This window comes from Galleria mellonella, unplaced genomic scaffold (genome assembly GCF_026898425.1).
Source record: "Galleria mellonella isolate WM207_F2 unplaced genomic scaffold, CSIRO_AGI_GalMel_v1 utg1914, whole genome shotgun sequence".
Classification (NCBI taxonomy): domain Eukaryota; kingdom Metazoa; phylum Arthropoda; class Insecta; order Lepidoptera; family Pyralidae; genus Galleria; species Galleria mellonella.
The window spans coordinates 619,406-646,578 of NW_026442030.1; the positions used below are offsets into that span (position 1 = coordinate 619,406).

At 28.3% G+C, this 27,173-nt stretch overlaps 4 protein-coding genes across 6 annotated transcripts; 2 read left to right on the forward strand and 2 right to left on the reverse strand.

Moving 5' to 3' along the window:
* Positions 1-468: 468 nt before the first annotated feature.
* Positions 469-16,418, reverse strand: LOC116412739 (uncharacterized). The gene is made up of 4 exons (XM_031907636.2): positions 15,909-16,418; positions 1,613-1,705; positions 1,278-1,409; positions 469-702 (listed from the first exon to the last, which is right to left on the reverse strand). Exons 2-4 carry the CDS (start codon positions 1,703-1,705, stop codon positions 469-471), a joined length of 459 nt encoding a protein of 152 aa, XP_031763496.2. The 5' UTR covers positions 15,909-16,418.
* LOC128200508 (uncharacterized) lies at positions 10,205-12,102 on the reverse strand. The gene is made up of 4 exons (XM_052894131.1): positions 11,785-12,102; positions 11,529-11,644; positions 10,974-11,067; positions 10,205-10,639 (listed from the first exon to the last, which is right to left on the reverse strand). Exons 1-4 carry the CDS (start codon positions 12,100-12,102, stop codon positions 10,346-10,348), a joined length of 822 nt encoding a protein of 273 aa, XP_052750091.1. The 3' UTR covers positions 10,205-10,345.
* A 2,058-nt stretch (positions 16,419-18,476) lies between the features above and the next one.
* LOC128200513 (DNA mismatch repair protein Mlh3-like) lies at positions 18,477-20,841 on the forward strand. The gene is made up of 4 exons (XM_052894139.1): positions 18,477-18,566; positions 18,639-18,986; positions 19,740-20,153; positions 20,626-20,841. Exons 1-4 carry the CDS (start codon positions 18,477-18,479, stop codon positions 20,839-20,841), a joined length of 1,068 nt encoding a protein of 355 aa, XP_052750099.1.
* LOC128200507 (protein PF3D7_1417600-like) lies at positions 20,018-27,171 on the forward strand. 3 transcript variants are annotated; one of them, XM_052894130.1, is made up of 9 exons: positions 20,018-20,153; positions 21,971-23,842; positions 23,910-23,986; positions 24,076-24,246; positions 24,395-24,524; positions 24,697-24,893; positions 25,475-25,594; positions 26,421-26,582; positions 27,063-27,171. In XM_052894130.1, exons 2-9 carry the CDS (start codon positions 21,991-21,993, stop codon positions 27,117-27,119), a joined length of 2,766 nt encoding a protein of 921 aa, XP_052750090.1. In that variant the 5' UTR covers positions 20,018-20,153; positions 21,971-21,990; the 3' UTR covers positions 27,120-27,171. The 3 variants fall into 3 exon arrangements, 2 of the variants coding, with proteins under 2 accessions (XP_052750090.1, XP_052750089.1); XM_052894129.1 differs by lacking the exon at positions 20,018-20,153 and having other exon boundaries at positions 21,951-23,842; XR_008252742.1 differs by lacking the exons at positions 20,018-20,153; positions 24,697-24,893; positions 27,063-27,171 and having other exon boundaries at positions 21,951-23,842; positions 26,421-26,559.
* Positions 27,172-27,173: the final 2 nt, after the last annotated feature.

Genomic DNA, 27,173 nt, shown 5'->3' on the forward strand with positions numbered 1-27,173 from the left:
ATATTCCATTTTCAAATAATAAGTATTGACAATAATATTCTGCTGTATAGCAAGGTTAGACAAAAAATATGTTCAACTCTCACTTGACCGATTTTATTTAAATTTGTCAAGCGTACTACAAATTTTTGAAGATTTATCATAATATGAATCAGATCATCATTATGATAACGGTTATCTGATAATCACTCACAGAACACTAATTGCTAAATAGAAACCCGTGTTATGTTACTTTTTATTTAATACGAGCCAACTTATTTATTTTTCGAAAACTGAACATTTGTTCAACACTTTATACATTAATAAATTATTTTGATAGATTTATTTAATTTTGCTAACTTTAACCGAAACATCAAAGACAATTAAATATTTTAATTAAAACAATAAATTTGATATAAAATAATTTATTAAATACATAATTCTACAACATTAATCCTATTGACAATTTTACAAATTTCTTAACGCTCTACCTTAGTTTTTCTTATTGTACTTTTCCATAGCAGTAACAAGGAACCTCTCAGCGATTTTTAAATTTTCAGGGGTAACAAAAGTATGGAGTTGCGCAACCGGTATATATTCCTCATAAGACAGCGAACATTTGCCAGTGAACTTACAAAATCCTATGGTGATAATTGCACCTATCGCGATGACCACTGCATTTGAGATTATCCATTTTATAGCACCAACGGCAAGCGATACTACGGACTGTGAAATAAAAAAAAATGGTTAAAACACTTAAGTTTTAAATGGACAACCCAATCATATAAACATCAAACTAAGTAATATTTTGTTGGAATCCATGAAAAAACAATAAACACATTTTATTTATAGTAGTCGATTTTTGACATCAACATATTTTTAACTGTATACATAATACAGTGCAATGTAATAAAATATAATATTTGTCTTGAGTAAGAGTTCTTTCATAAGATATCAGGTTCAACTCTCGGCTAGGTCTATTAAAAAAAATAAACGTCTCTAAATTGAATGGATATTCTGGGTTGTGTTCCCTTAATCAGATATTTTTGGACTGATTTCTTGTAACACATTTGAGCCTTGTTTAAGGAAAAACCAGGCAATGGACGGCAGTTACCACTTTCAATTGTGTACTCTTTCAGCTCGTTTGCCAATTGCATAAGAAAATAGCAAAAAGAAAATGGCAGTCATGTACTATTTTATCAAAATTTTATACATTAATACTCATTAATTTTAGTTTTTTTTTTTAAGTTTGTTATACTTAACTATTAATGTATATATGTCCCTAAACAATGCACACTTACCACTTTATGTCCAACAAGACCTTTAATAACTTTCACTACTTTCAGAAACAGCATTGCTTTATCAGGTAATATTCTCGCCAAATCATTTTCTGAAGCTTTTACATCCATATACTCTAATTTTTGTGCAAAATTCTGTAAAGAAATGTAATATTATATAATCTACCAAGTTAAATATTAATATCATTGATTCTTCTTTCTACTTTGGGTTTACAGGAAGAAAACTCGTGCAGAGTTAAGCTCGTATTTTTACTTTCCAGTCATATTTCTTAATATAATATTGCTGACTGAAGTATGAACAACAGTAATTAAAATAAAAAAATACATATGTTACTTACATCTTTCAGTGATGTTTGACGATTAGAGATGGCTACTGGATTAGCAGCGATTATGCAGCAAGTAATGCCAAGAAATATGAGTACATGCAGCATCTACAAATAAATATTAAAAGGTTATTAGAATAAGAGAAAATAGATTAAAAAAATATTATTTGTTAATGGAATTCTTTAAAACAAAAAAAAATACTAATCTTAGATCTTTTGTGTACTTAAAAGTCATATTATATACAAATAACATATAAGTTACATACTTATAACTTTAGTAGTAGGTACTAAACTTATATATAACTTGTGTTATAAATAATAAATCCAAATTTTTTAAAAACATTCTTACCTTTGTTATATAATTTGAATTTTTATTTCTCTACTTGCTTGCTACCACTTCACAGAAGACACCTATGTCAGTGAATGATAGAAATGCCAAAAATTGGCACTGTATTTATGCTATAATACAGTAATTAGCTAAGCTTCAGTAATAGAGAATAGAATCAATTAAACTTAATTTATGTAAGGGACATTCAGAAGTAATTATAAATTATGAATCATTCGTTTTTAAAAACTACTTTGCAATAACTGCAAGTGATTACAAAACACTTAAATTTATTAATACGCTTCATTTATATTAATATCTAATAAGTGTCAGATTAGCTATAGGTAACATCCGAATTTGCCTGTGTGCTTAATGTAATGAGTATTTTTGATATGATTCATTCCTTATTATATAAATTATATAATGTGAAGACAGATTACATAATTAAATACTGAAACAATTACAAAAATGCCCTAATATTATTCGGCCGCTGAATTAAATAGTCATAAATTATTTATACCTAAAGGATATTTATACGTGTATATAGATACGTAATTTGACCATGATTTTATATTATTTGTACCGTTATTCCGAAATTGCGAACCCCAATTTGATGTATACAAATGAAATATGTTCATAACGAAATCGTAAAACGAAATCCCGTAGACGGAGCTTGACGTTTCATAAAGCCCTATAATATGCAATCTAGATGACCGAAACCAAGATTTTTCTTATGATTACGAAATCAAATTTGTGTCACACTAAATATTGTATCACAATAAAACATACACTAGATTCAAAGTTAGATCTTCAGGAATACGAATTTGAAAACTGTATCCAAATTGATGTGGTAGTTTTTGCGTGATGCCGAAACAAACATATAGACAGACAGATAAAAATTCAAAAAATTTTTGTTTTGGCATGTATTGATTTTATTAAACCCCCATTGTCATTTTTTTATTAAATATCTTTAGTGTACAGATAACTTTTAGTTACAATTTTATTACGAGTATATTAGTAAAATTTAAATAAGTAATCTTATAAATACTTTTAAAAACAACTTCTTTTATAAATTTTCTTCTTTCTTTTATAAATTAAAAAAAGATATGATTCTGATGTCCATCATTTAGTTAACTACTTACTTATTAAGAAGTTCTACAAGGCCTCACACAATAAGATGTCGCTGTTACATATAACCTTATCTGCTGCTGTCATACCAGCTCAGTAGCCCAATAATATTGTATTATCAATAGATTTACATTCTTATCCTTACTATTATAATTTGCCGATCCAGTCAGGCTTAGCACGAGTAAATATAATTTTTTAAATTAATACATGTTATTGACTGATAATGTAGCTTTCTACAGGTGAAAGAATTTTTAAAATAAAAATTAGATTGAGTTGTTTCTGAGTTTATCGATTATAAACAAACAATTAAATCTTTTCTATTTATAATATTAATAGGTATAGATATAAAAATATATATTTAGGTTATTTATAAAAACACCAAAGACGGTCTTTGAACTTTTTTGTACTTTTTTGTGTTGTTTCTATCATTGTTAAATCCTAGCACGTTCGGCCCTAACAACCAATTTTCATAAAAGGATCTCGTCGGGTTTCCATATGAAATCTGCATTGATATTATTCTTGACAGTAATGTCTTTAATATATTGCTAGTTTTTGAAAATAATTTTTGGCCAATTATCAAACCCCTAACTTCATTCGTTTTTAGAATATGGGGATTGCAAAATTATTTTTCTACGAAATTATGACAGATATTTGAATGAAACTTAAGCGACATGTAAGCTCCTAATTAGCTTTATATTACATCATCAGAGAAAGATTTTGTACAATAATCATTTGCTTGAATATCTCTGTACCATTCGTATTTCTACCGTGAAGCAGTTGTGTTTGCATGGCTATGTTTCGATTTGAAGGGTAAGATATGGCATAAAATATAAATAAAGTATATTCTATTATATCATGGTATTGTTTAGGTCTATAGGCGACAGATACCACTTTCCATAAGGTTGGCCGTCTGCTTGTTTGCCATTTTAGTTGAATAATAAAGGAATATTTTTTTATAATACTACAAAGATCTACAAAGTCGCAAATAAAATATTGAAAAAATAGGGGTGGTTTTTAATGGCTATTTCGTGAGGTACACCGACCAAACGATACGTATAATCAGTACATATATTACAATTATAATTACACAATAACTATTATATATGTGGTGGTAGTAAACGTATTTAAAAAAAAAAAAATTCTATATAATCAGGTACATTCCACTAAAAGTCACTCAGTGAAATCAAAATAAAAATAACATTTTTCATAAAATACTTTAATTATGTTTATTTTTTTTTTATTTTCCTTTTATTTATTAATGTGATAAATGTTCCAGATTTCTCCTCAACCGACTTCAAAAAGAAGGAGATTCTCAATTCGGTTTTTTTATGTTTATTACTTCATAACTCCGTCAATTCTAAACAGATTTAAAAAAAATCTTTTTTATCTTACACATTGGTTTCATAGTAATTTTATAAAAATTGGTTCAATAATTTACTTGTAAAATCAAAATAACTGATTTTGTCACAACTGAAGATTTTTTTTTTTTGTAAAACATAATCTTTAATTATATTTTCTATAATCTTATTGAAATAATTTAATCGTAGTGATTATTTTCTTCTATAATTATAGTAATATTCGTAATATCAAATACATATGTTAATATTTCAGCAGGCTTGATAATTTTCGATTTTTAACAGCCACATAAACAAATAATAAATTATTCATACTACATGTGAGCGGCAACTTATCCTATTTCCATTAGTACAGTTACAGGTGTATCTCTTTATATTCCTATAGTGTTTATTCCAACAAACATTTTTTTATCAAACGTGTTTTACGTTTGTCTTTCAATATAAAAAATTCACGTTATGTTAAAGCTCAAATACTAGCTTCTAATGGTATGATAATTAGATTTTTTTCATTGAATCATTACAACAAATTTGCGTTATTTTTACTGTCCTCAATGAAAGTGCCACGTGTTCTATTTCAGTTTTTTTTTTTTTTTGTACGTATAAACTAGGATAATTTACGTTAAAATCACAACTTGAATTAAAAACTTATCTTTATTTAAACACTAATAATCTGTGCTTATTACAACATAAATAACCTTTTTGTTTTGCACTGTTTATGTAACATTTACATAAACAGTACATAATTTGAACATTTGCAAAACAATTTTCCGCCATAAGAGTCCATTGATTCTCGAAATATAAATTTATATTAAGGCTCTTAAAATGTCATAAATCAATAATAAGATAGGATTTTTTTTTGGTTTAATCTGGTAATGTCCGAAGAAATTACTAGTTTTTATAGGTATATGGAATGGGGACTCTATCTGCGCTATTGGAATCCACTGATGCCTCACCAGTGAGAAACGATAAGTGAAGATAAGTGTAGGTAAGTTAGCCCCATAGGCTAAGTATAACGTACTTACGTACTAAAAGGGAACCGCGTAAAGGTCGACCTGATACATTGCAAACGATTTAGACTATTAGAACCCATTACTAACAGTCCCTTTCCCCTAGGAACTACTACTTGCAGTGTATTAGAAGTAGGTTTAATATGTAGATATCATATATAATTTACGACATATATATAATTTCACGAAAAGTATTTAACTAGTAATAAATTCAAAAGACCAAGACTATATAAGACAATATATATTTTATGTTCTTTTTACATATAATAAATTCAAATTTATTTTAAAACAGTTTAATTTAGTTGCAAAACAAATAAGTATATCAAAATAGATATAGTCTTTAATGTTAGGATTTTTAATTAAACATCAAAATATGTTAATCAATATTTTATTAAAAAAAATAATTAATTAAACAATGAATTAAATAATTCTTATTCATCTAAATAAAATTAAAGCAAAAATATTATTAATCCTCAGAATCTTGTAACGATGTGTATTTTCTTATTGCCGTCTGGACAAACTCTGTAGCCGCAGCCAGTCTTTCTGGTGTAGCAAGGGATCTGATTTCTCTCTGTACTTCCACTAAAGACTTGAAACTACATAACTTAGTGCAGAGTGGGGTAAACTTGCATATTCCTAAAATAGCAAGACCACCCACTATTAAAGCCGGTCCTTTTGTGAACACGAACGAAAATACCTTTTTAACCAAGGTAATAGCAAACTGTAAATAAAAATTGAAACTTAATTCACACTTTAATCATGACAAAATTAAAATAAGACCAATACAGGAATCGCATTATTTATAAAAATATTTCTCAAAGTAATCATCAATTAATAAAAAATATTATAGTAAAAAAGGGAATAAATTATAATTAATATTTAAGCTTTGTAAATTCTCATCTTATACTTACAGTTACAATAGACATTATCAAGCCTGATTTAGAAAACCCCATTGTAACTACTTTTGGCACCTTGGGAACTAATATTTCACCATAGTTTTTCTCATAATAAGGTTTTACCGCAAATCTTTCTTCGTTCGAATCTCTATAAGGATATGGTAATGATATTGCCTGTAAAAATGAATATACATAAATTTGTTAATAAATTTAAAAGTAGGTGCTAAATAAAAAGTTATAGATGTTCCAAGGTCTTTTGTGTGAAAAAGTAAGCTTACACGACAAAGATGGTGGTGGTATTATGAGAAACGATAAAATCAAATATTGATTCTGTTGTCAAAAATTCACTTTCAATTGTATGCCATTCTAAGTTGTATTAAAAAAACAACAACAATAATGCTTTATATTATTACTATATTATATAAAATAAATACGTATGATTTTAATAATCTAATCACAAATCTCAAACAAATATAAAACTTACACGATATGGACTGTCTCTATAATCGATTACATTTTCTAAATCATCGATATCCCTGGACGCTAAAACTGTGCCCAGTATTAACATCACAATTAATCCGGTTTTGAACATCTGTAACAATCATTATTACGTTCATAAATAATAAAAACAATATAATAGAAATAAACTTTTCTGTTAATAATATAATCCAATAGTAATATTACATATATTATAATATTATATATAATTTGAATTTTTTTATATTTTAGCACCTATTAAGCATAAATATGGCATTAGGCGTGGAAATAAGTTACTTATAATTCAAATATAAGAATTATCCCAATTCCACTGACATTACTAGTACTCAATAATAGAATAGATTAGATTAAAAATATATTAAAATTCTACTAACCTTGTCAACGGAATCAAAAGTTATTTCTCCTTCAACTAGTAACGATTTTTTTTAAATGCGCCAAAACTCTATTTGACAGTCAATAAATACTGTTGGTAATAGAGTCATTACTTAATTTTATTACATTAATATAAAATCATTGATTTCGTTGAATAATCGAGGGATGCTTCATATTTTAATAGGTCATTTTCAATGCTGAAATATTGAATGGTTTAAAATGTAAATCGCATACATTAATCAGTATGCAATTAACATACAGGTTTTTACGAGTACATCTACTATTTAATCTATAGATAAATTAAATATAATTTTTGTCGAAGATTCATATAAATTAATTTCGCCTACAATACAATATTATTATTATTGAAATACAGAAAAACCTGTGACACTGCGACCTTTCCATGATCTTTTGTATTCGCCCTTTTTTAAAAGTTCGCTGTTAATTCCTATCCGTGATAGGAATTTTAAAATGATCTTTGGAGCGATGTTTTTTATCTCCTCAGGATATAAAGTGTATTTTTCAAAGAAGATATATCGTTTAAGTGTGAGCAGCCAACATGTAAGCTTTTTAGCAATTTATTATCTAAATATAATCAGAGCTCAAAGTTATCATTAATATTTACAAAAATATTACTTATAATTGTGTGTGTTTTTTTTTGTACTTTATCTTCATAGTAATAATAAAAAAAATATTCCATTTAGGTGGCAATCAAGCATACGGCCCACCTTATGGTAAGTGGTTACCGTAGTCTATGAACGCCTGCAATGCCAAGGGTATTACGAGCGCATTGCCGACCCTAAAGAAACCTCTTTAGCCCCCTTTTGAAGAACCCCATGCTGTAGGCTCTTAGAAAAACCTCGGCAGGAAGCTCATTCCATTACCTGAGTGTTCGTGGGAGAAAACATCTCTGAAACCGCGTTGTACGCAACCATTTAGGTTTTTGTAATATACCTATATTAATACCTAATTAACTACCTATAATGATGTAATTTATGCAACGCAATTAGAATCTAATAATGATTATTCGATTAACAAAATATGTAAGTAACGTTATATTAAGCAGTACTTTTGTAGGAACTTCATCATTTACAATTTACTGTGCACCATATACAGTTCTTCCAGGTCTTCAGATAGAATAATAAGTAAGGTAAGGAAAAACATTTATTCTTTTTCATAATTTTGTAATAAATTTGACAATAAGGCGATCGTCATTAAAGACTGTGATAATTTAAATGTGTTAATTGACAAAATGTGAACATTTCTATAGTTACATTTCCTATAACGGTAATAATCGACAATTACTAATGTTTATCTCATCAGGGATTACAGTCGTACGTATATTTATAAAAATAAGTTATAAAACACCTTAACATTTTATTCTTATAGTAATTTTTATTTTATTATTATTACAGATGGCTCGTTTAGTTCTCATCGTTGCTGCGGTTTGTTTAGTTGAAATTTCCGCAGATGTTCCTTCACATCCAACATATCTTTATTCATACCCAGAGCACAGAGGAAGTTTAAAGCCTCTTAAAGCTACTGAGGAAGTCCCATCAAATGCATATAAGTAAGTTTAAATTATACTGTATATTTTATTTATGCTATTATTTATCTATCAGCTATAAGCAACGATTACCACTTTTCATAAATTTGGTCGTATGATTAGAAACTTTTTACAATTGTTTATTGATTTTATTTCTTGCTATAATCAGGATCAATGTATTTGATTGTTTTAAGTTTATTATAATTTTTATTAAATAATCAAATTATTAAACAGTAATATACGAAGCAATTTAACGATATGTTTTTTTATTGCAGATATCATGTCATTCCCAAAGACGAATACCCAGTTGTCGAATATGACAGTACAGCCAAATCGTCCATCTTTGATTATATTACCAATTCTATTGTAAGTATTATTATTAACAATCCAAACTTAATTATACTATACATATTTATAAATTGTTAAAAAAATCTTAATTTTTATTTCAGACTGCTATAACTACTGTCGCATCTAAAGCACTCAGTGTCGGCAAATTCCTTTTAGTCAATGGTGGCTTGGTAGTCCTTGGAATGGCTTTAATAATAGGTTTCTGTGGCTTTACTCCATATTGTACACTAAAAATCGAAAAGCGATTCGTAAACAGAATTAGATCTCTTAATATACCATATTTAGACCACGTGGAGTCCTATTTGAGGAAAGCTTATGACAAATATCATGCAATGCAACACTAATAATTGTGTTAGTCCTTAAGTTAAGTTTTATTTATTCCTATTGTTTACTAAAAATAAATTGAAATTACATACAATTTTACTTTATTATTTTACGTACCTTGTATTTAAGTATGTTAAAAATGTGTAAAATACATAATAAAGAATTTAATTGATTTTATTATGTTTTATATCAATTGGTATACAAAGCATACGGTCCATTTGATGATAAGCAGCCTGTCATCATCATCATCATATCAGCCGTTAACTGTTCATTTCTGAACATATACCCATAAGGGGAGTTTTGCAAATAGTCGCCACGCTTGCCAGGCGGATTTTTTTTAATGAATGATAATGCAATGGTAACTCCGCCCGCGCTATCGGTATACATTAGTGGAGCACCAGTGAGGGATGATAGGTGAAAATGAAGTTAGGTTCATTGGCCCATCGCGACTTATTTGATAATAATTAATCTCAATGGTTTCCAGGGCGAATCGCATGGAGGTCGCCCTGATTCTAACAATCCTTCCATTACTCCCATTACTAACAATCCTTTTCCCCTCTACCAGGCGGGTTGGCAACCGCAGTTAGGCTTTTAGTAATATTTTAAGAGGAACGCTACTGTCCATCCCTCTATCATTAAGTTTCTATTAGTCGCCTCTTACGATACTCACAGGAATAGGAGTGGCTTATTCTATGTTGGAGCCAACGTAGTCTATGAATGTTTGCAAAATCAGGGGCATTACGTGCGCATTGCCGAACTTTAATATAAATTAATAAAAAAAATATATGTATATATCAATTTTATTTATTCAATTTAGACAACTCGATACAAAATTAAATAATTCTATACGTACATACTATAAAACAAAAATTATACAATAAAAATGCAATATCAATATAATACTATAAAACAATAATATCTAAATATAAAATATGAAAATGTAAGAAAATTAATAATAAACAGAGCGACGTCTTCTATTGCCGGCTACATCAGCAACCGTCTGGATCTTTTGATATTTATCAATAGCGGTCTTGACAAAATCAGCAGCATTACTAATCTTTTCCAATCTCTCTGGGGAAATAAGTGCTCTCATCTCTTCATGAATAGGCCCAACTCCATTAAAGGTAATAGCACAGAGATTAGTGTAAGAACAAATGCCAACAGTGAGGAGTGATCCAAGGAACACCGCGAACATACTACCAAATATCCATGCCAAAGTTCTACCGACGTAACTGACGATTGTCTACAAAAAAGAAACATTAACATTATAATTAAGAAATATTTACTTATTTATTCATTCTGTATTGCACCTCTTAAAGAATAATACAAAAACATATAAATATTACACTTGTGATATTTTAGACAACCTTTGGGTAGAAAAAACAAAAAACGGTAGCTTTTGGCGCAAGAAGTGTACCTATATAATAAAAAAACACTCATGTTATATAAAACATATACAAACAATCACATGCATACATTACACACATCTAAGTACTTATAATAGTATATATTATATAAATAGATATAAATACTATTTTAATTATTAATTTTTTTAAATTTAAAAACAAAATACGAACCCTAGAATCAGGAACTTGGCTCCACAGTAACCCAAATGCAGTCGTGTCAGGCTCAATTAAATAATTACTTGGGCTGTTTACATACATGTCATGTCTGTAAAAATACAGAATTCCTGATAAAATAAGGACACCCAAAAAAATAAAAGTCCATAAATAAGTAATTTGGTAGAATTCCATTTTAGTTCGAATTATACAATATTTTTTTTTTTGTAACAATCGTTTTATTATTAGTATTTCTTTTGAAAACTAGCTGAAAGTGGTAACTATCGGCTATAGACATGAACAGTACCATGGACATAACAGAGAATACTGTGTCGCCCATGATACCTCTCATTCATTGCCATTCCTAAAGTTTAAGGTGTTATGCCACTGTATCCTGTCTATTCACTGTCATATCATGCTCTTCAAACAGAAACACAGCCATACAATACAACTGTTTCACGGCAGAAACACATATGGGACACAGGTACCCAAGTAAAAGACAGTCTCTCTCGCTAGAAAAAAAGTAAAAGACACATACATTTACCCATATACAAAATAAAATTTTTAATTTACCCATGCGATCCAGAGTACGCAGTGTCATATGTATATCCAGGGGCATATGGAATATCAGGATAAGCTACTTCAACTGGATTTGCAACATATGCATACCCAGGAATGGCTAGATTATCCTAAAAATTAAGGTACATTTAAATCTGATTCATAAAAGATGAATAAAACAATAAGTGAAATTATAACTGAATTTACAATTAGGTTGAGATAAGTTACATATTTTCTAATTTCATCTATATAAAGTGCTGACTATACTTACGATTCTGTTCACTTCGGTACTAACTTCAATTGGTTGGTCAGCTAACATCTTTTCATGTTTTATAACGGGTCCTGTTGCTTTCACAGGTTCTATTCTAGCTCGACCTTCATTTCTGTATTCATCTCCTTTATAAACTGGATGTTTTTCAGGCTCAGCCCTGGCTTCTTTTTTAAATACTGGTTCCGTTTTCAAATCTGGTTTGAAATTAGAATGTTTCTCTAGCATAGCATAGGACGAAGACATTTCGGCCATTGAAACTTTGATTAAATATTCGGCCGAAATAGCTATAATCAAAAGTACTGATGATACTTTAAACATCTAAAAAAAAATAAACAAAATTTTGTTGTAAATTGGTGCCTATAACGTCAAATATTATTATTACATTTATCGATGTTAAAAATAATAAGTACATAAATTAAGTTAACATTCAATTGGAGAATAAAGAAAGGCTTTGTATAAAATTTATACACTACGTTACCAAAATTAATTCTTACCTTGAAAGTTCTAGTTTACTATCCTCAGCTGATTCCCAAAAGGAACTAATGTCGTTTGCTGATGGTCCTGGCTTTATATATTGTCAACATTTTTATGAGTACATCACGCATCCCTTGTTTCTAGTTATCTTTCAACATTTCGTTGCAATAATGGACAAAATAATTCCAACCGATAAAGATTCGTCAACCGCATGGAATGTACTAAAAAAATTGCTCGTTCTAAAAACGTACCTGTCTAAATGTTTTAATTTTTTTTATTGATATTTCAAGAGTTGTCGCGTTGGAGATATTTACGAGCACTGACTAAACAATGATTTCGCTGAAGTTAATGCTATTTTTTCATCAAAGGAATTTGAATTTACCTTATTTAAACTATCAGTTATATATACATACTTATTAATATGCTACTTAAATACATTGACACTATATCATATTAATATTTCATTGCGGTGACCAGTCACTATTATCGATTAGCTGTAAAAGGTCACTGTAAAAAGATTCAAAGAAATCAACACAATTATGTAAACCTAGTAGTAGAAGGTACGAACCTTTGTCTATTAACACTTTCGCGGACAGTGAAAAAGACATAAATAAACACACCAATTTTGTTAAACACCTTTATACCTAATTGTATTACTAAAAACATACATAGAATATTTTATATTAATTTTATTAACATTAATTATCATTTAAACTAGCTGTATATACAATATTGACTAACACATACACACATATCTATCACACCTGTCTCCCATTAGGGTAGGCAAAAACAATGGAACGCCAAATGCTTCGATTCAAACAAACCTCTTTCGCTTCTTCCACATTCATCTATCTTTTCATACACGCTCGCCGGGTACGGATACGTTTAATTTGGCCCTTTTTCAGCACGTCTCCTATTTATTCTACATATATTGACTAATATTATGATAATATATTATATGAATAATATTAACAATAAACTTATTGTTTTTTTTTACGTAAAATTTATATTTAGAATTCACATCTTCATACTATAGTATGATCTATATAATATCAAGAACAAGTAATTAAAAAAATATTTAAAGATAAAAAATTTACTGTTAATATCGAATTCTAAGTTCAGAATTTATCATTCATTTCTATGTACTCACTCAAGCAGAGATCACTCAGCCCATATCTATAAGTATACCTACGAAGCAAAATTTAATAAGCTAGTATAGTATTATAGACATTGTCTATGCTATAAATATATACTAACGGCTAGCTTAATATTACGCCAATGAGGGCAATCAATTTCAATAAAACTTTAAAAGAAGTGGGAAATAGGACCACCAATTTGATCTATGAATAAGCAATGCTAAGAGAGAGCTTAGAGCGAGGTTTTAAATTCGAGGCCTGTTAAAAGTCGTATATATATTTTCAGACACGTCTTTGTGATACTTCGCTTGCATTCCGGGGTAAGCATAAACTAATTCTAAGGTGGGCACGGCAAAGAATAGATGATAATTCCATAGAAAAATAATAGCATTGCCCGTCCCTGACCTCATTATTTTCTATTCTCATAGGATTTTGCAAAAGTTTTTCTTTTAATATATGAGTAAAATATAAAGTTTTTGCCATTGTCTTTGTTGTTTTTGCTGTGTCAACTAATCGAAAAGTTTTTATTTTTTAATATTTATTAACAAAGAGGGAACATGAAACCATAGCATCCGTTTTTATGAATAGTTAAACATAACAAAAATCAGTGTTCTCACTTTAATTTTTACTTGCATAATGATGAACAAGAAAATACATAATTACTATATTATATTAACATATATATCGACAAAAAGAGGATAATGTTATACGTAAAAATTATGCCTTTTTTAAAAGTACCTAACGTAAGAAAAGAAACATACTTATAAGTCGATTTTGTTACCCCGTATTGAAGGACTACTGTAACAACCTAACTAAATAAACACATGTATTGATCACGCTATATCCAGCTTGTTAACATCTATCACTCATGTCACGGTAAATATTTTACAACTTGAAAACTCATACCTAATATCATTGTTCTTTGGTATAGTTTACATAGGATATATGGGTATTTATGACGAACATCAAAATTTAAAATACTATTACTGAAATGTTCACATATAATTGTGCTAATGAAAGATAAATATAAACCATAATGGAAAAGCATACAGTTTGAAAAACCAACAATCGATGTGAAAATAAAAATTTACGAATATTTACCTCGTAGCGATAAATGCATACGATGTAGGACAAGTCCCCCTAAAGGGTAACATGAATAGTAGACCTTAATATGTTGCAAAGAGTTACTAACCAGAACCGTTTCTTAAAGCGGGGGTAGATTCAGAAATAGAAAATTAACGGTGGAATTTTTTTTATGTAACTTAAAACGGTCAACACGCTGACGGCCCACCTATTGGAAAGTAGTAACCATCGCCTATAGAAATATACAGTACTATGGCCATAACAGAGTATGATCATCATATCAATCATTAACTGTCTACTGCTGAACATAGAACCCCCTCCCCATAAGGGGATTTTTGAAGTTGTAATAGTAGTAGCTTCACTTGGCAGACGGAGTGACAACCACAGTTAAACTTTTAGTGATATTTGTTTAAGCTGCTGCCCCTCTCTCACCCATTAAGTTCCTTTACTCAGAAAGGAAGGGGTGGCCCATTTTATGCCGTGTGGTCCCGACATAGAATTGGCCATACTATGCCGTGTGGCTGATACAGAGTATACTGTGTTAAAATGATAATAATCATATCATATCAGCCTTCAACTGTCCACTGCTGAATCTAATCCTCCCCCTTGGAGGGTGTTGCCGGTAGTTGACATGCTTGTCAGGCGGATTGGCAACCGCAGTCAAGCTTTAGAGATGTTTTAAAAGGGACGCTGCTGCACATTCCTCGCCTTCCCTTAGTCACGACACCCACGGAAAAAAGGGGTGGCCTATTCCACGCCGGGACCACACGACCAAAAAAAATGTTAATAAAAGGCACTAATTGTACATTATATATCTAGACAACAATAATAAATTTACCATGTTTATGTTTCCGATAACGAAGCCAAGCTTTAGAAATAATTTATAACACATATCCTTTATCGGCTACTTAACTCTACTTGATTGTTAACTTATATTTAAAGCGGTTTCTAAAAAGTTTCTCAATTAGTCTGTATTTTTGTATTAAAATTGTCACGTGATTACTTCACCAATATAGAACCGATTTTGATAATTCTTTTGTTATTAATAGGGATGTGGCATGATATCAAAATATTTAAGCGAATTTAAAACCTTCACCTTTTAGAAATGTCTCAAAAATACGAGTATTGTTTTTGCTAAAACAATACCTTTACTATTAGTCACTCGTTTCACTAAATACCCTTACAAGTAGATATGTGCCATGATTAAAATTCTAAGAAAGCATCAACGCACAAACTTTATCAGTTGTAGTAAAACTTTTTCATTGCCATAAAAAGACAAATGAAAATACCTTAGCAACAAAACATCACTCAACATGATTAATGGACAAACGCTCACAGCAAAGTCAATTTGGTACACTTTACACATATTCATACAAAGTGATGTAAGTTAAATTGAAGTAGTCACAGGAGACAACTTGCAGAAATACTTACCGTTTTACGTATTCCCAAAATAATTTTATTTCCGCCTCCATACAAGCACTCATAATCGTGTTATAATTATACTAATGTAACACTATTACTTTTAAGTCCAAATAATAGCTATCACATAATTATAATATTTTATTTTAAAAATCTTTTTAGCAAATTACAAAAACGTTATAAAGTTTATCCCTATTAAATAATATGTATTTTATAGCTTTTTACTATTAATTACACCTGCATATATCCCACTTATTATTTATTCTAAATAGAAAGCAATTTGGGGTCCACTATTGTCAGATCAACACAATATTTTACAAGCTTTTCGACAATAATTATTGTAATCAACACGATCAAACATACTGGGGCTCATATAGTGACTACTCGCTGCCGTACTCCACCTCGTGATAGTATTGTAACACGTGGTGGTTCAGGGTTATGGCTATCGATTCTTATTCACGACTATACCACTTTAGAGAAAATCACAATTAAATATTCAGGCAATTTTACAACAGTGTACAATTTTTTTATCTTTAAATCAATCATATATGGATAGGTAATTATTAATTAATGCAATTATACATATAATTGCTTATTCGTATTTATTTATCAACATAATTTATAGTCAATTATATCAACGTAAAAAAATATGAAAAGGTAACAAAATAAACATCAGTATTAAAGTAATTACCTTTCTACGCTAACAGTGATGATAGTCTAATTATGGTGAAGTTACCTAGGTATATGTAACTTGCCTAGTTAATATAAGGTACATATTCTTACTGATTATATGATATTAAAATATTTTTTATTTATCAATTAATATTTAAATATTTATTTTCAGTGGTTTTTACTATAAAATGTTTTACTAACGACAATTAATATAGAAAATCCTGTGTTAAACACAAATAAATATAATTGATTTGTTGATGTTGAATAATCATGTTTCAGGATTTAATACACCTTTGTATCAAATATTCAAATTCAACCATCCAAAACTATTCAGGAGCATGTTATAATACTTACTAGAAGTAGAATATTAATAAGGTTATTAATATGACGACCACTGATTATCCAAGTATAGGCTGGGCCCTTAAATAAGTCACATAATAATATGTGTTATCAGACATAATCCATCTTTTTGCATAGCTGAATACCTTACTACCTACTAGCTGAATACCTACACCCCATACCCTAGATAAATCTGGGGTATACGGTGGGACTGTCTACTAGCCTATATTGCCCCTCCAATAATTATACTCGATCAACATTTTTTTCCAAACATTTTCGAAGTTATATGAACAATTTCATATATTCATTTTCATTTTCTGAACTTGACGTTCATTAGACGAATATTAATCAAATAGGCGTTGAAACCAAATTTAATTCTCGTTGACTATTTTATATTAAAAAAAAATTGATTTGATTATTTGTATTTATGATAGGTTTACTATTGAAATATTTTGAAGGAAACTATGTATTTATCTATATATATATATATATATATATATATATATATATATATATATATAGCAATATATATTAAAAAAATAAAAACTCATGGTAATAACTTGCCAGCATAATCTATGTCCATTATCATCTATTAAAAAAATAATTTTGTTTGAGTGTCATGAAAAACCTGCTTTTTTTTATAGAAATATAGGGTCAAAATTATTATTATATTTTTACCCATTAAAAAATAAAAACTCATGGTAATAGCTTAATCTAGTGAAAAATTTTTTTAGAAATATGGTAACCTAGGTGTCATTCTTTTTTTGTTTACACTTCTATGTCTTTGAATAATGCGCCATTTTTCAGTAAATAGGTACTGACATTTTTAATTTGTTAATTTAATTAACTTTTCCACAAATCAGGTGAGATTTTAATAAGTAATTGTTTCTCTCGTGATAACATTAGATAAAATTGTGTATATTTATATATTTAAATATATGTACTTAATTTTATATGATATATTTATCGAATATTGTGTTTTTTGGAAAGTGGGATAAAATTAGACATTAAATATTTTGTCAGTATAAAATAATAAGCAAGATGTTGCAAATAAGCACTATATATTTTTTTTATTAAATTATTTTGTAGTGTTTTTTTTTTATATAAGGAAAGTTTATTAATGACAACACAAAACTAAACGTCAAAATAAAAACAAATTGTCATATCAAATTGTCAATTACATCGAATTTTAAAATTCAAAAGTATTTAAAAACTCATTTCTAAATTTTAATCTCAGATTTTAATATGGTGACGTAAAATTATTATTTTATTATGACCAACCTCTGTATTAGAAATTACTGCGAAATAAAATTTATTACATACTATGTATTCTGCTCAATTCCATACAGCCGCTATAGATAATACTTGAACTCTCAGAATTGTTACCTAAATACTATAGAATGAGGTAAAATTCTACTAAGTATTCTATTTTTAAAATATTCATCGAAAACTAAAAAATAATTTATATATTAATTCTCTTTTGTTTTAGTAGGACTATTAAGACATACTGAAACAAAAGAGTAAAGATTGTTCTGAATGTGATTACTAAAGTATTAAATAATTGTAGTCATGGCTGTAAAAGAGCTTCCAGAATCTGTCCAGTGCTTATTATCTTCTTCCACATACATTAGCACATATAAAAGAGCTATTGAAGAATTGGTACTTATTCCTATACTTTACAGAAATAAAGATTCTTAGTTTTGTATTTTTAATGCAATTGTATTATTCCAGGTTTACAATTCTTTGGATGCTGGTTCTACTTCAATTGCCATAAGAGTCCACATCGAGGAAAATAAATTACAGGTCATTGACAATGGACAAGGAATTATGGAAAGTGATTTTAACTTACTTGGACAAAGATACACTACAAGCAAATGTGTCGACTTAAGTACATTAAAAGCAGCTGCCAATACTTATGGTTATCAAGGTCTATCTTTAGCTAATATTGTCAATATTTCTCGAAATGTTAAGATAACCTCTAGATGTGAAAATAATCAGAATACATGGTTGAAAATATTTCACAAAGGTAAAACAAAAGAGTTAACTAAAACATCTGTAAGACCATCAAGAGGAACTACAGTAAGTTTTTAACTAGTGTTTTATTCTGTACACTGTGATTCTATAATATGTTTTGATTTGAGTTGTCTGTAAATTTCTTTTACCTTTGAAATAATTTTAATAATGAGATATTTTTACTTATGATATTACAAGGTAATATAATCAGATACTTAACAATATAAGCTGAATATCTTATATAATTAACTAAGTTATAATCAATCTATGTACCAAATATCATTTAAATCTGTTCAATGAAACTCATTGAATTACAATAATCTGATTTCTAAAATAATCAACTGTTCCACATAAAAATAACTGACTTCCTTTTTGTTGACACAAAGGAAGTCAGTTGGCTTTAAAAATGATACTGATTATGATAAATATTTATCGGACCAATCTGTAAATATATGCTTTCACATAAAAATAGAATTCTCCAATTCCATTTACATCTGACAGAGGTAACAAACATAAAAAAATACAACCGAATTTAGAAGGCCTTTTTGAACTTTTAAAGCTAATTTATCACTAATATAAAAAATTGTAAAACAAATATAAAAATGTAACTATGACATCATAATCCTCAGGAATCACAAACACATGAGATGAACCATGTCTATAGGAGTTATTGCTGTTTATGTCTACAGGCAATGATTACTGATTCCCATCAGTTGGACTGTCAGCTTGTTTCCCATGTATTGTATATTAATAGTTATATTTTCTATTTATATAAGACTTTTTTTTTATTAAATTAAGTAATACTATAAAAAATTACAGGTTGAAGTGAAAGGATTTCTTTACAATCTCCACATTCAAAGTAAGTCAGTTCACACTTTGAATGAACTGAATGAAATAAAAACATTTATGCAACAATTTTCATTGATACATTGTAATGTGTCATTGAGTTTGAGAGATGATGCAAAAAATGAAATAATTTTCCAAGCTCATAAGAACAGAGATATGTGTCAATCCATACAGTTATTATTCAATATTGATCCTCAAGATATACAACAGTTTAGAGTTGAGAAAAATCAGTACAAAGTAACAGCTTTTATTGGAAAAAAATATGAAGATGGACATACTCATTGGATTTATTTGAATGGGAAGTTCCTTTCTAATAGTACATTACATAAAATAATAAATGACAATTTGAAAAAATCTTGGAAGACTTCAAAAAATGTTAAAACAAAGGTTTGTGTAAAATTATATTTATTAAACTTAAAATAACTCTCAATAAAGATATCTTAAAATTTAATAAACTAACACTCATACTGATAACAGTTTGATATAATGTACTGTTAACATAAAACAAGTTGGTAGAATCTGGCAGTTCTGCAAAAAAGCTATTACCACTATAGTAATTTATGTATAACATACCCACACTTCACTATTTGCTCTTCATTGTTAAAGTTGATAAATCCAGTTATAAATTTTGTTTTCATTATAGAAAACAGAAAATGAAGATCTATATTTATTAAAAAACAAAATACCATTTTATGTTATATTATTGTCATGCCCATATTATGACTATCACATTAGTAATACACCAAAACACACAATATTAGAATTCAAAAGTTGGGATGAAATTACTAAATTATTGGAAAAGTTAATAAAATTTTACACGGGTGATAATAATTTTGTAAAACAACTAAAACCACTTAAGAAAATTGAAAAAAATAAAGTTGATGACACAAGAGAACAAGTTAGAAAAATTGTAGAAAGACTTTTGAAAAATAATCCTAAAATTGGAGTCTCCCAGATGAACAATGGTGTGAAAGGTAACATTTTCAAGGCCACCAAACACTTTTTGTGGTTTCAGTTACGACATAATAATCATCTCAGCAGAAACTATTTTATATACCGCTACACAATTGAGTGAAAGCACTACTGCACAGTAGCAATAAAGTCACTGTTCTATTTGTATTTTTTTTTTTTTATTTTAAATATATTTTTTCTACTTCCAATAATTTTAACTGCTATGCAATGTCAATGTGTACACTATTATTCTATTCTATTGTCTGTTCAAACATTTGTTCCATTTTATATTATTAAACATAACATATATTAGTTACTATTTGAAAAAAAAATGTAATATTGCAAGTGTAAGATGAGAAACTGAATTGTTGTAATCTTTTATTTTGAAACAATTTTTATTAAGTACAACTAGTCAGATTTATTATTCAACTTTTTGGCTAAATATTTGTTATTTCTCATTCTTTTATTATTCCTGAATAATATAATATAGACAATATTAGTATAGAATGTTCAGTTTTCTAGATATTACTCTCTCTATGTATAATGAAACTATTTTAAATCTTAAATTTTAATCCATGACATATTTTTCCACATTACAAAAAATTGTGTTTGTAATTTATATAAATATAAACTTTTAGATAGATTTCTATGAGATTAATAGATATTTAGATTATAATTATAAAGTAAATAGAATGGTAATGTAAACGAGAAAACATATAATAGTATATATGTTAGAGTGAGATAGACAAATAGGATATTCACCTACACAAATCTTGAACCAATAAAAGCATGAACAAAACGAGTTCTAACAATTTTTACATTTTTAAAAACCACAAAATTACACATTTTTCACATAATTACACTCTAACATTTGTCTGTTTAAATTCAATATTATAAAACAGCCAGAAATATTTTGTAGAAGATTAAATGGAAAAAAATATCTAATTTCATTCAAATAAAGTGCTAAACTACCATGAATTGAAATAAAAATTATAACAAATATGTGAATTTTAGCAACTTCAATTCGATGTAAATTCAGAAATGTCACATGTACACATTTACATTATCTGCACATTATTATTTTCAAATATAACTATTTTCTCGTCTTGTTTTTGTAATTATATTTCCATTCAGTCAGTTCATCGTATGTTATGCTAGGTCTTTGAGTAGACAACAATAAATATAAAATTTGTTCCATGATGTATCTTACTATTCCAATTATAAATTTGAAAATTTATAATCTATGTTATCAGGTAAATTAATAAAACGGAAAATGAAAAGGAAACTACCAAACATAAGCTTATCAAAAGTTATACCTCCTAAAACAGTTCCTGCGATAATACCACACAAGATATCAGAAAATCTAGAGTATTCAAATGAAAGTCATGACAGTAATATGCATGCTGGAAATAAAATTGAAAAGGATCTTAATGTACCTAAAAAGAAATCAAAAAGAAGGAAAAGACTTAAATCAAAAATAGGATTAAATAAAGTATCAAATAAAATGGATTTCAACTCTAAGATGAATGACAAAATACCCGCAAATAAAGAACTCGATTCAGATATTTTTTTACCAACTATAAATTCAATTAAATCTGAAGAAAAATATATAAATAAGAAGTGTTTTAAAAATATACCTTTGAATAAAAAGTTAAATAGTATTGAGACATGTGACATGGTAGATATTTCTATGCAACATTCTCCAAGTTGTGTAAGTATAAGTAAAATGACAAAGAGTAGAAACGAACTGTCTAATGATGTAACAGATCAAATAAATGTTTCAGCATGGAAGAAAATTGATGAAACCATTATCCATGACTATTTACCACATCCTTTAAAATGTACTCAACTGTCTCATATTAACCATATTTTAAACCAAGAGAGCAAAAACAATCAGAACCATATATCTTCACACAATCTTTTAAAGACTGTTTTAAATACTCAAATTTGTAATATATCTAACATACCCAAATATAATAGTCCCCATACTCCTAGATTGGCAGATCAACCTTGGAATTTTAAACTGAAAGCAAGTATTAAATCTTCAAATTGTACGCATAATGGTATATTTCTGTCTAAATTTACATATAAGAGCCACAATTACAATAAACATAGCATGCCACGATCTATACACACTTCAGAAAAGAAAAGATCCAAATGCCCATTTATTACAATAAATTCAAGGGAAAAGTTCCTCAATTACAAAGAAACATATTCTTCCATTTCTAAAAAGAAGAACTATAAAAAGCAACGCAAAATAAAAGGGAAGTTTAATAATGTAAAGGAACAAATTGCAACATGGAAAAAAAACAACAATAGAAATGACTTGCAAAAGTTATCGTATGGAATTGAATTTTCAAAATATAACAGTAGTCTATTATGTGACGATTTTAACCACGAATCTAGAACTAAGAGAACATCATCATTTGTTAGTGATTTAAGAAAAAACAAATCAATAGATTTATTCTCTGATAAAGAGAATTATATTAGTAATACAGTTAATGCCAATATAGGCCATACTTACACCATATTATCAAAATGTAGTGTTACTGAAACTCAAAAAGTACTTATTGAAAATTGTGATCTCTCAAACGATACATATAACTGTAACGATAAAAAAAATAAAAATTATAAAACTGATTTCAATAAATTTTACAATAACAAGTCATCAAATAGTGATATTTACAAAACTAATGTGATTATTTCTACCAACATTGAATCTATCACATCTATTAAGAATATTGAACCTGTCAATGTTTGCGAAGCAATTATAAGTAATAATAGTGACGATGTTGTAGAAAAAGAATATGAATTAAATTCAGAATATAATAAACTACACAATACACTTAGTAACGGCCAATCAAAAAACAATACTATAAGTCATGCACATGAAATAAATGATCTCATTGTGGGTGAAATTTCACACCACTTTCGATCATTTCCCGAAAGTGATTATAAAGAAACAGAAAATCAAATCAGGATTAATACTTTAAACGAAGATCAATCAAAATATGGATACATCAATCAAGAATTTAATAATCTACACCATAAAAATATTGGTGATGCTTTAGATAAAGATGTTAATAATTTCAACATACAAACCAGATATAACTTTGTACCTAAAGGTATGTAAAAATTCACTACTACGGTAGTAATTTTGGCATTATAATTATTATTTTTTCTCTCTTAAAGGATTATCACCAATTTTTCAAAACTGTTACACAAATAATGCATGCAGCTACAATCTTGAAAAGGATTATTTTGAAGAAGTAAGAGCAAGTTTCGTTTTTTTAATTTAATGTTTATAAAATGAACAGAACTCTAAAAACTTGTGGTTTTTGTTATAAAATATTTTCAGAATGTATACCACAACTTTATCAATGACGTGTATATCAATTGTGAAGTATTCAAACCAATACTACTGAATATCTCTGATATAAATACTGCAGATATTGAAAGAGTCAATACAAAACTTCACAAAGAAAACTCCTCCATAACTTTTGATGCATTAGCATTAAAAAGTGCTAAGGTAAGTAACAAAAAAAATGTAAGAATAATATAGAGTGAAAAGTAGAAAACCGTATTTTCACGGTTTTATTTCCTTGTATATATTTCAAGTAAAGGCAATGTTATTAGTGTTATACAATGTATTTAGGTTTTTTATTTGTTTATTCCAGGTTTTGGGTCAAGTAGATTGTAAATTTATTGCAGCTATTATGAAAGCAAGTGATAAATCAACTGATTACTTAGTCTTGTTTGACCAACATGCTGTACATGAACGGATTAGATTGGAGACAAACTTGTCAGGTAGAGTACAACATAGAACCATGTCACCCTAAAACAAACGCGCTATTATTTTAGTTTATTTCATTAATATTATAGTTCTGTAGAGATTTATTTATGTAACAATGTATAGTGTATATTGTACAACACAATGTATATTTTATATATTTCATTAGAGCATTTGTTTTTACTTCAGATTATTTTAATGGTTTTGAATGGAAAAGTGTTAAGTTGGATGATATTTTAGTCAAATTATCTGAGGATGAGCTGCTTTATGTACACAATTACAAAGATAAATTTACTTCTTTTGGATTGGCTTACACGATTTTCAACAAATATGAAATCTCTATAAACGCAATACCAGAGGCTATTCTTGGTAAAAATTCTAGATCGGTATGTGTAATTATAAATTTACATTTATAATATAACAACAATAATGAATGTCATCTGAATTATCAAATTAAAATTTTTTTTTTTCGATTTCATAAATTAGAATATTTGACGTTTTTCCCCACAAATGACTAATAATTCATATCTACATTGTATGGTACATAAAAATTAAAATCAGATCAGATTCAAAACTGAAGATCTCATGTACGAACTTTGAATTATTTTTTTAACTGAATATATTTACATCCGTATTTCTCCCGTACCAATATTATCAAGATTGAAGTAGATTCTTTTTTCTCGAACAAATTTTTAAATCATTGTATTAAGAAATTTGTGATCAAATCTGTTCACTTTATCTCTTTTGAGAGCGAAGCAATAAACTGAGTTGTGACCATTTTGTATTGTTATGGCACACGCACAAACGAAAAATTGTATTTAGCTTTATGTATTTTTTTTAATCATTCATGTTATCTCGCTTCTTATGTATATATATGTTGTAATTTGTGTGCTGTAAGTAAGGCAAATAAATTATATATATATATATATATCTATAATATGCATATTTTTCATTTTTAAATTTCCAGGTGGAAAAAGTGATTGCTGCTGTAAAGAATCTTATTCTTGAAGAAATTAATACGATAAAATCACAAAAGGGCTGCATTTCTATGTATCCAAAATCTATTATGGACTTAGTTTTCAGTGAGGTAAATACAAATATCTTATTGTAAGAATATATAGAGAATTATAACAAAAATTAGCATCATGATATAAAATGTTATAAGTTATACTTATTTCGTAAATCCGAAATGTTCCGAATTGTTTTTTGGAAATGTATTTTTTTTTTATACAACTGAGAATGGCAAACAAGCTGACGGCCCACCGAACAGTATACTCTGTTATGTCCATGGTACTGCTCATGTCTATAGGCGACGGTTACCACTTTAAATCAGGTGGGCCGTCAGCTTGTTTGCCATTCTAAGTTGTATAAAAAAAAAACATCCACGCGATTTCCCTAGAAAGCATCGTGTTCTATTATTATTAATTTGTCACGAGTGTTCAACTGACCTGTTTCATTCTCACCTATGATTATTCACTGGTGTCCCGTCAGTGTATGCTGATAGCGCGATAGGGAAACGATTCCATTTTCACCCATTAAAAACCCTCTGCAGATGTAAGATTAATTTCGAGTACATGTGTTTCAGCGTGAACTTTTTGAGAATTTTTCTGTTTCACAAGGTTTTAATATTGCAGTGTTACATTTGGGGGTTTATTAATTAAATAAAAAATATCTTCTATCTCTTTCTGCATTCGCATCATGTTTAAGTTTGCTTCAACAGAGTTTGTTTACCATAAGAAGACTTTGTACAAAAATTGTTTGCTTGGGTACCTCTATCCCAATCGTGTTTCAACCGTGAAGCAGTTGTGTTTGTGTTTACTCACAAGCCGTCTTGCAACTCAGCCTCACTCATTCGCGTTGTGAGTTAAATGTTCCACCTATTTAAATACTTATTACATTTTCTATTCACACAGGCATGCAGATACGCAGTAAAATTTGGTGATAAACTTTCAAAGGATGATTGCTCTTCATTCTTACAATCTCTATCTGAATGCAAAACACCTTTTCAATGCGCACATGGCAGACCAGTTATGGCGGTACTAACGAATATTCAATATACTAAAAATGATTACAAGGTAATAAGACACATTTTTTTGCATACTATATTTCTTCACTCTTTACCTTTAGTAGATACCTGTCTCTGTATACTTTCGATGGATCTATTTTCAACGTATAACATAATTATTTACTACGTCCTTATAAAATTCTTAGTGGAAACTGTATATTAATGCATTTCACAAAAAAACTCTTTCACCTAGAGGTCAGCGTTATTAGCTAGCGATACTTTAGTAACGCTATGTATCATTTATCATAATATAGATAGTAATTATGGATACTATTCTTAATTTATGATAGTAATAAATGCCTGCATATGCATATTTTTATGCATATAAAAATATTTCATAAATAATGGTAAAATTTGAATTAGATTAATTTTGAAGTAGAAATGAGTATTACGTTGTTATAGACGGCACATACATTTTATTCTTTGTTAATTCTTTAAACAAATTTGATCTTATATCAATTAATATTGCTTTGTATGCACTTTCTTTCAGACAAATGTTGCCAAACTTATAGCATTTAAGGATAATGTTGCGAATACTTTTAAATGACTTAGAGTGATAACAAAAACCAGATGTAAGATTATTAAAATACATTAAACTACA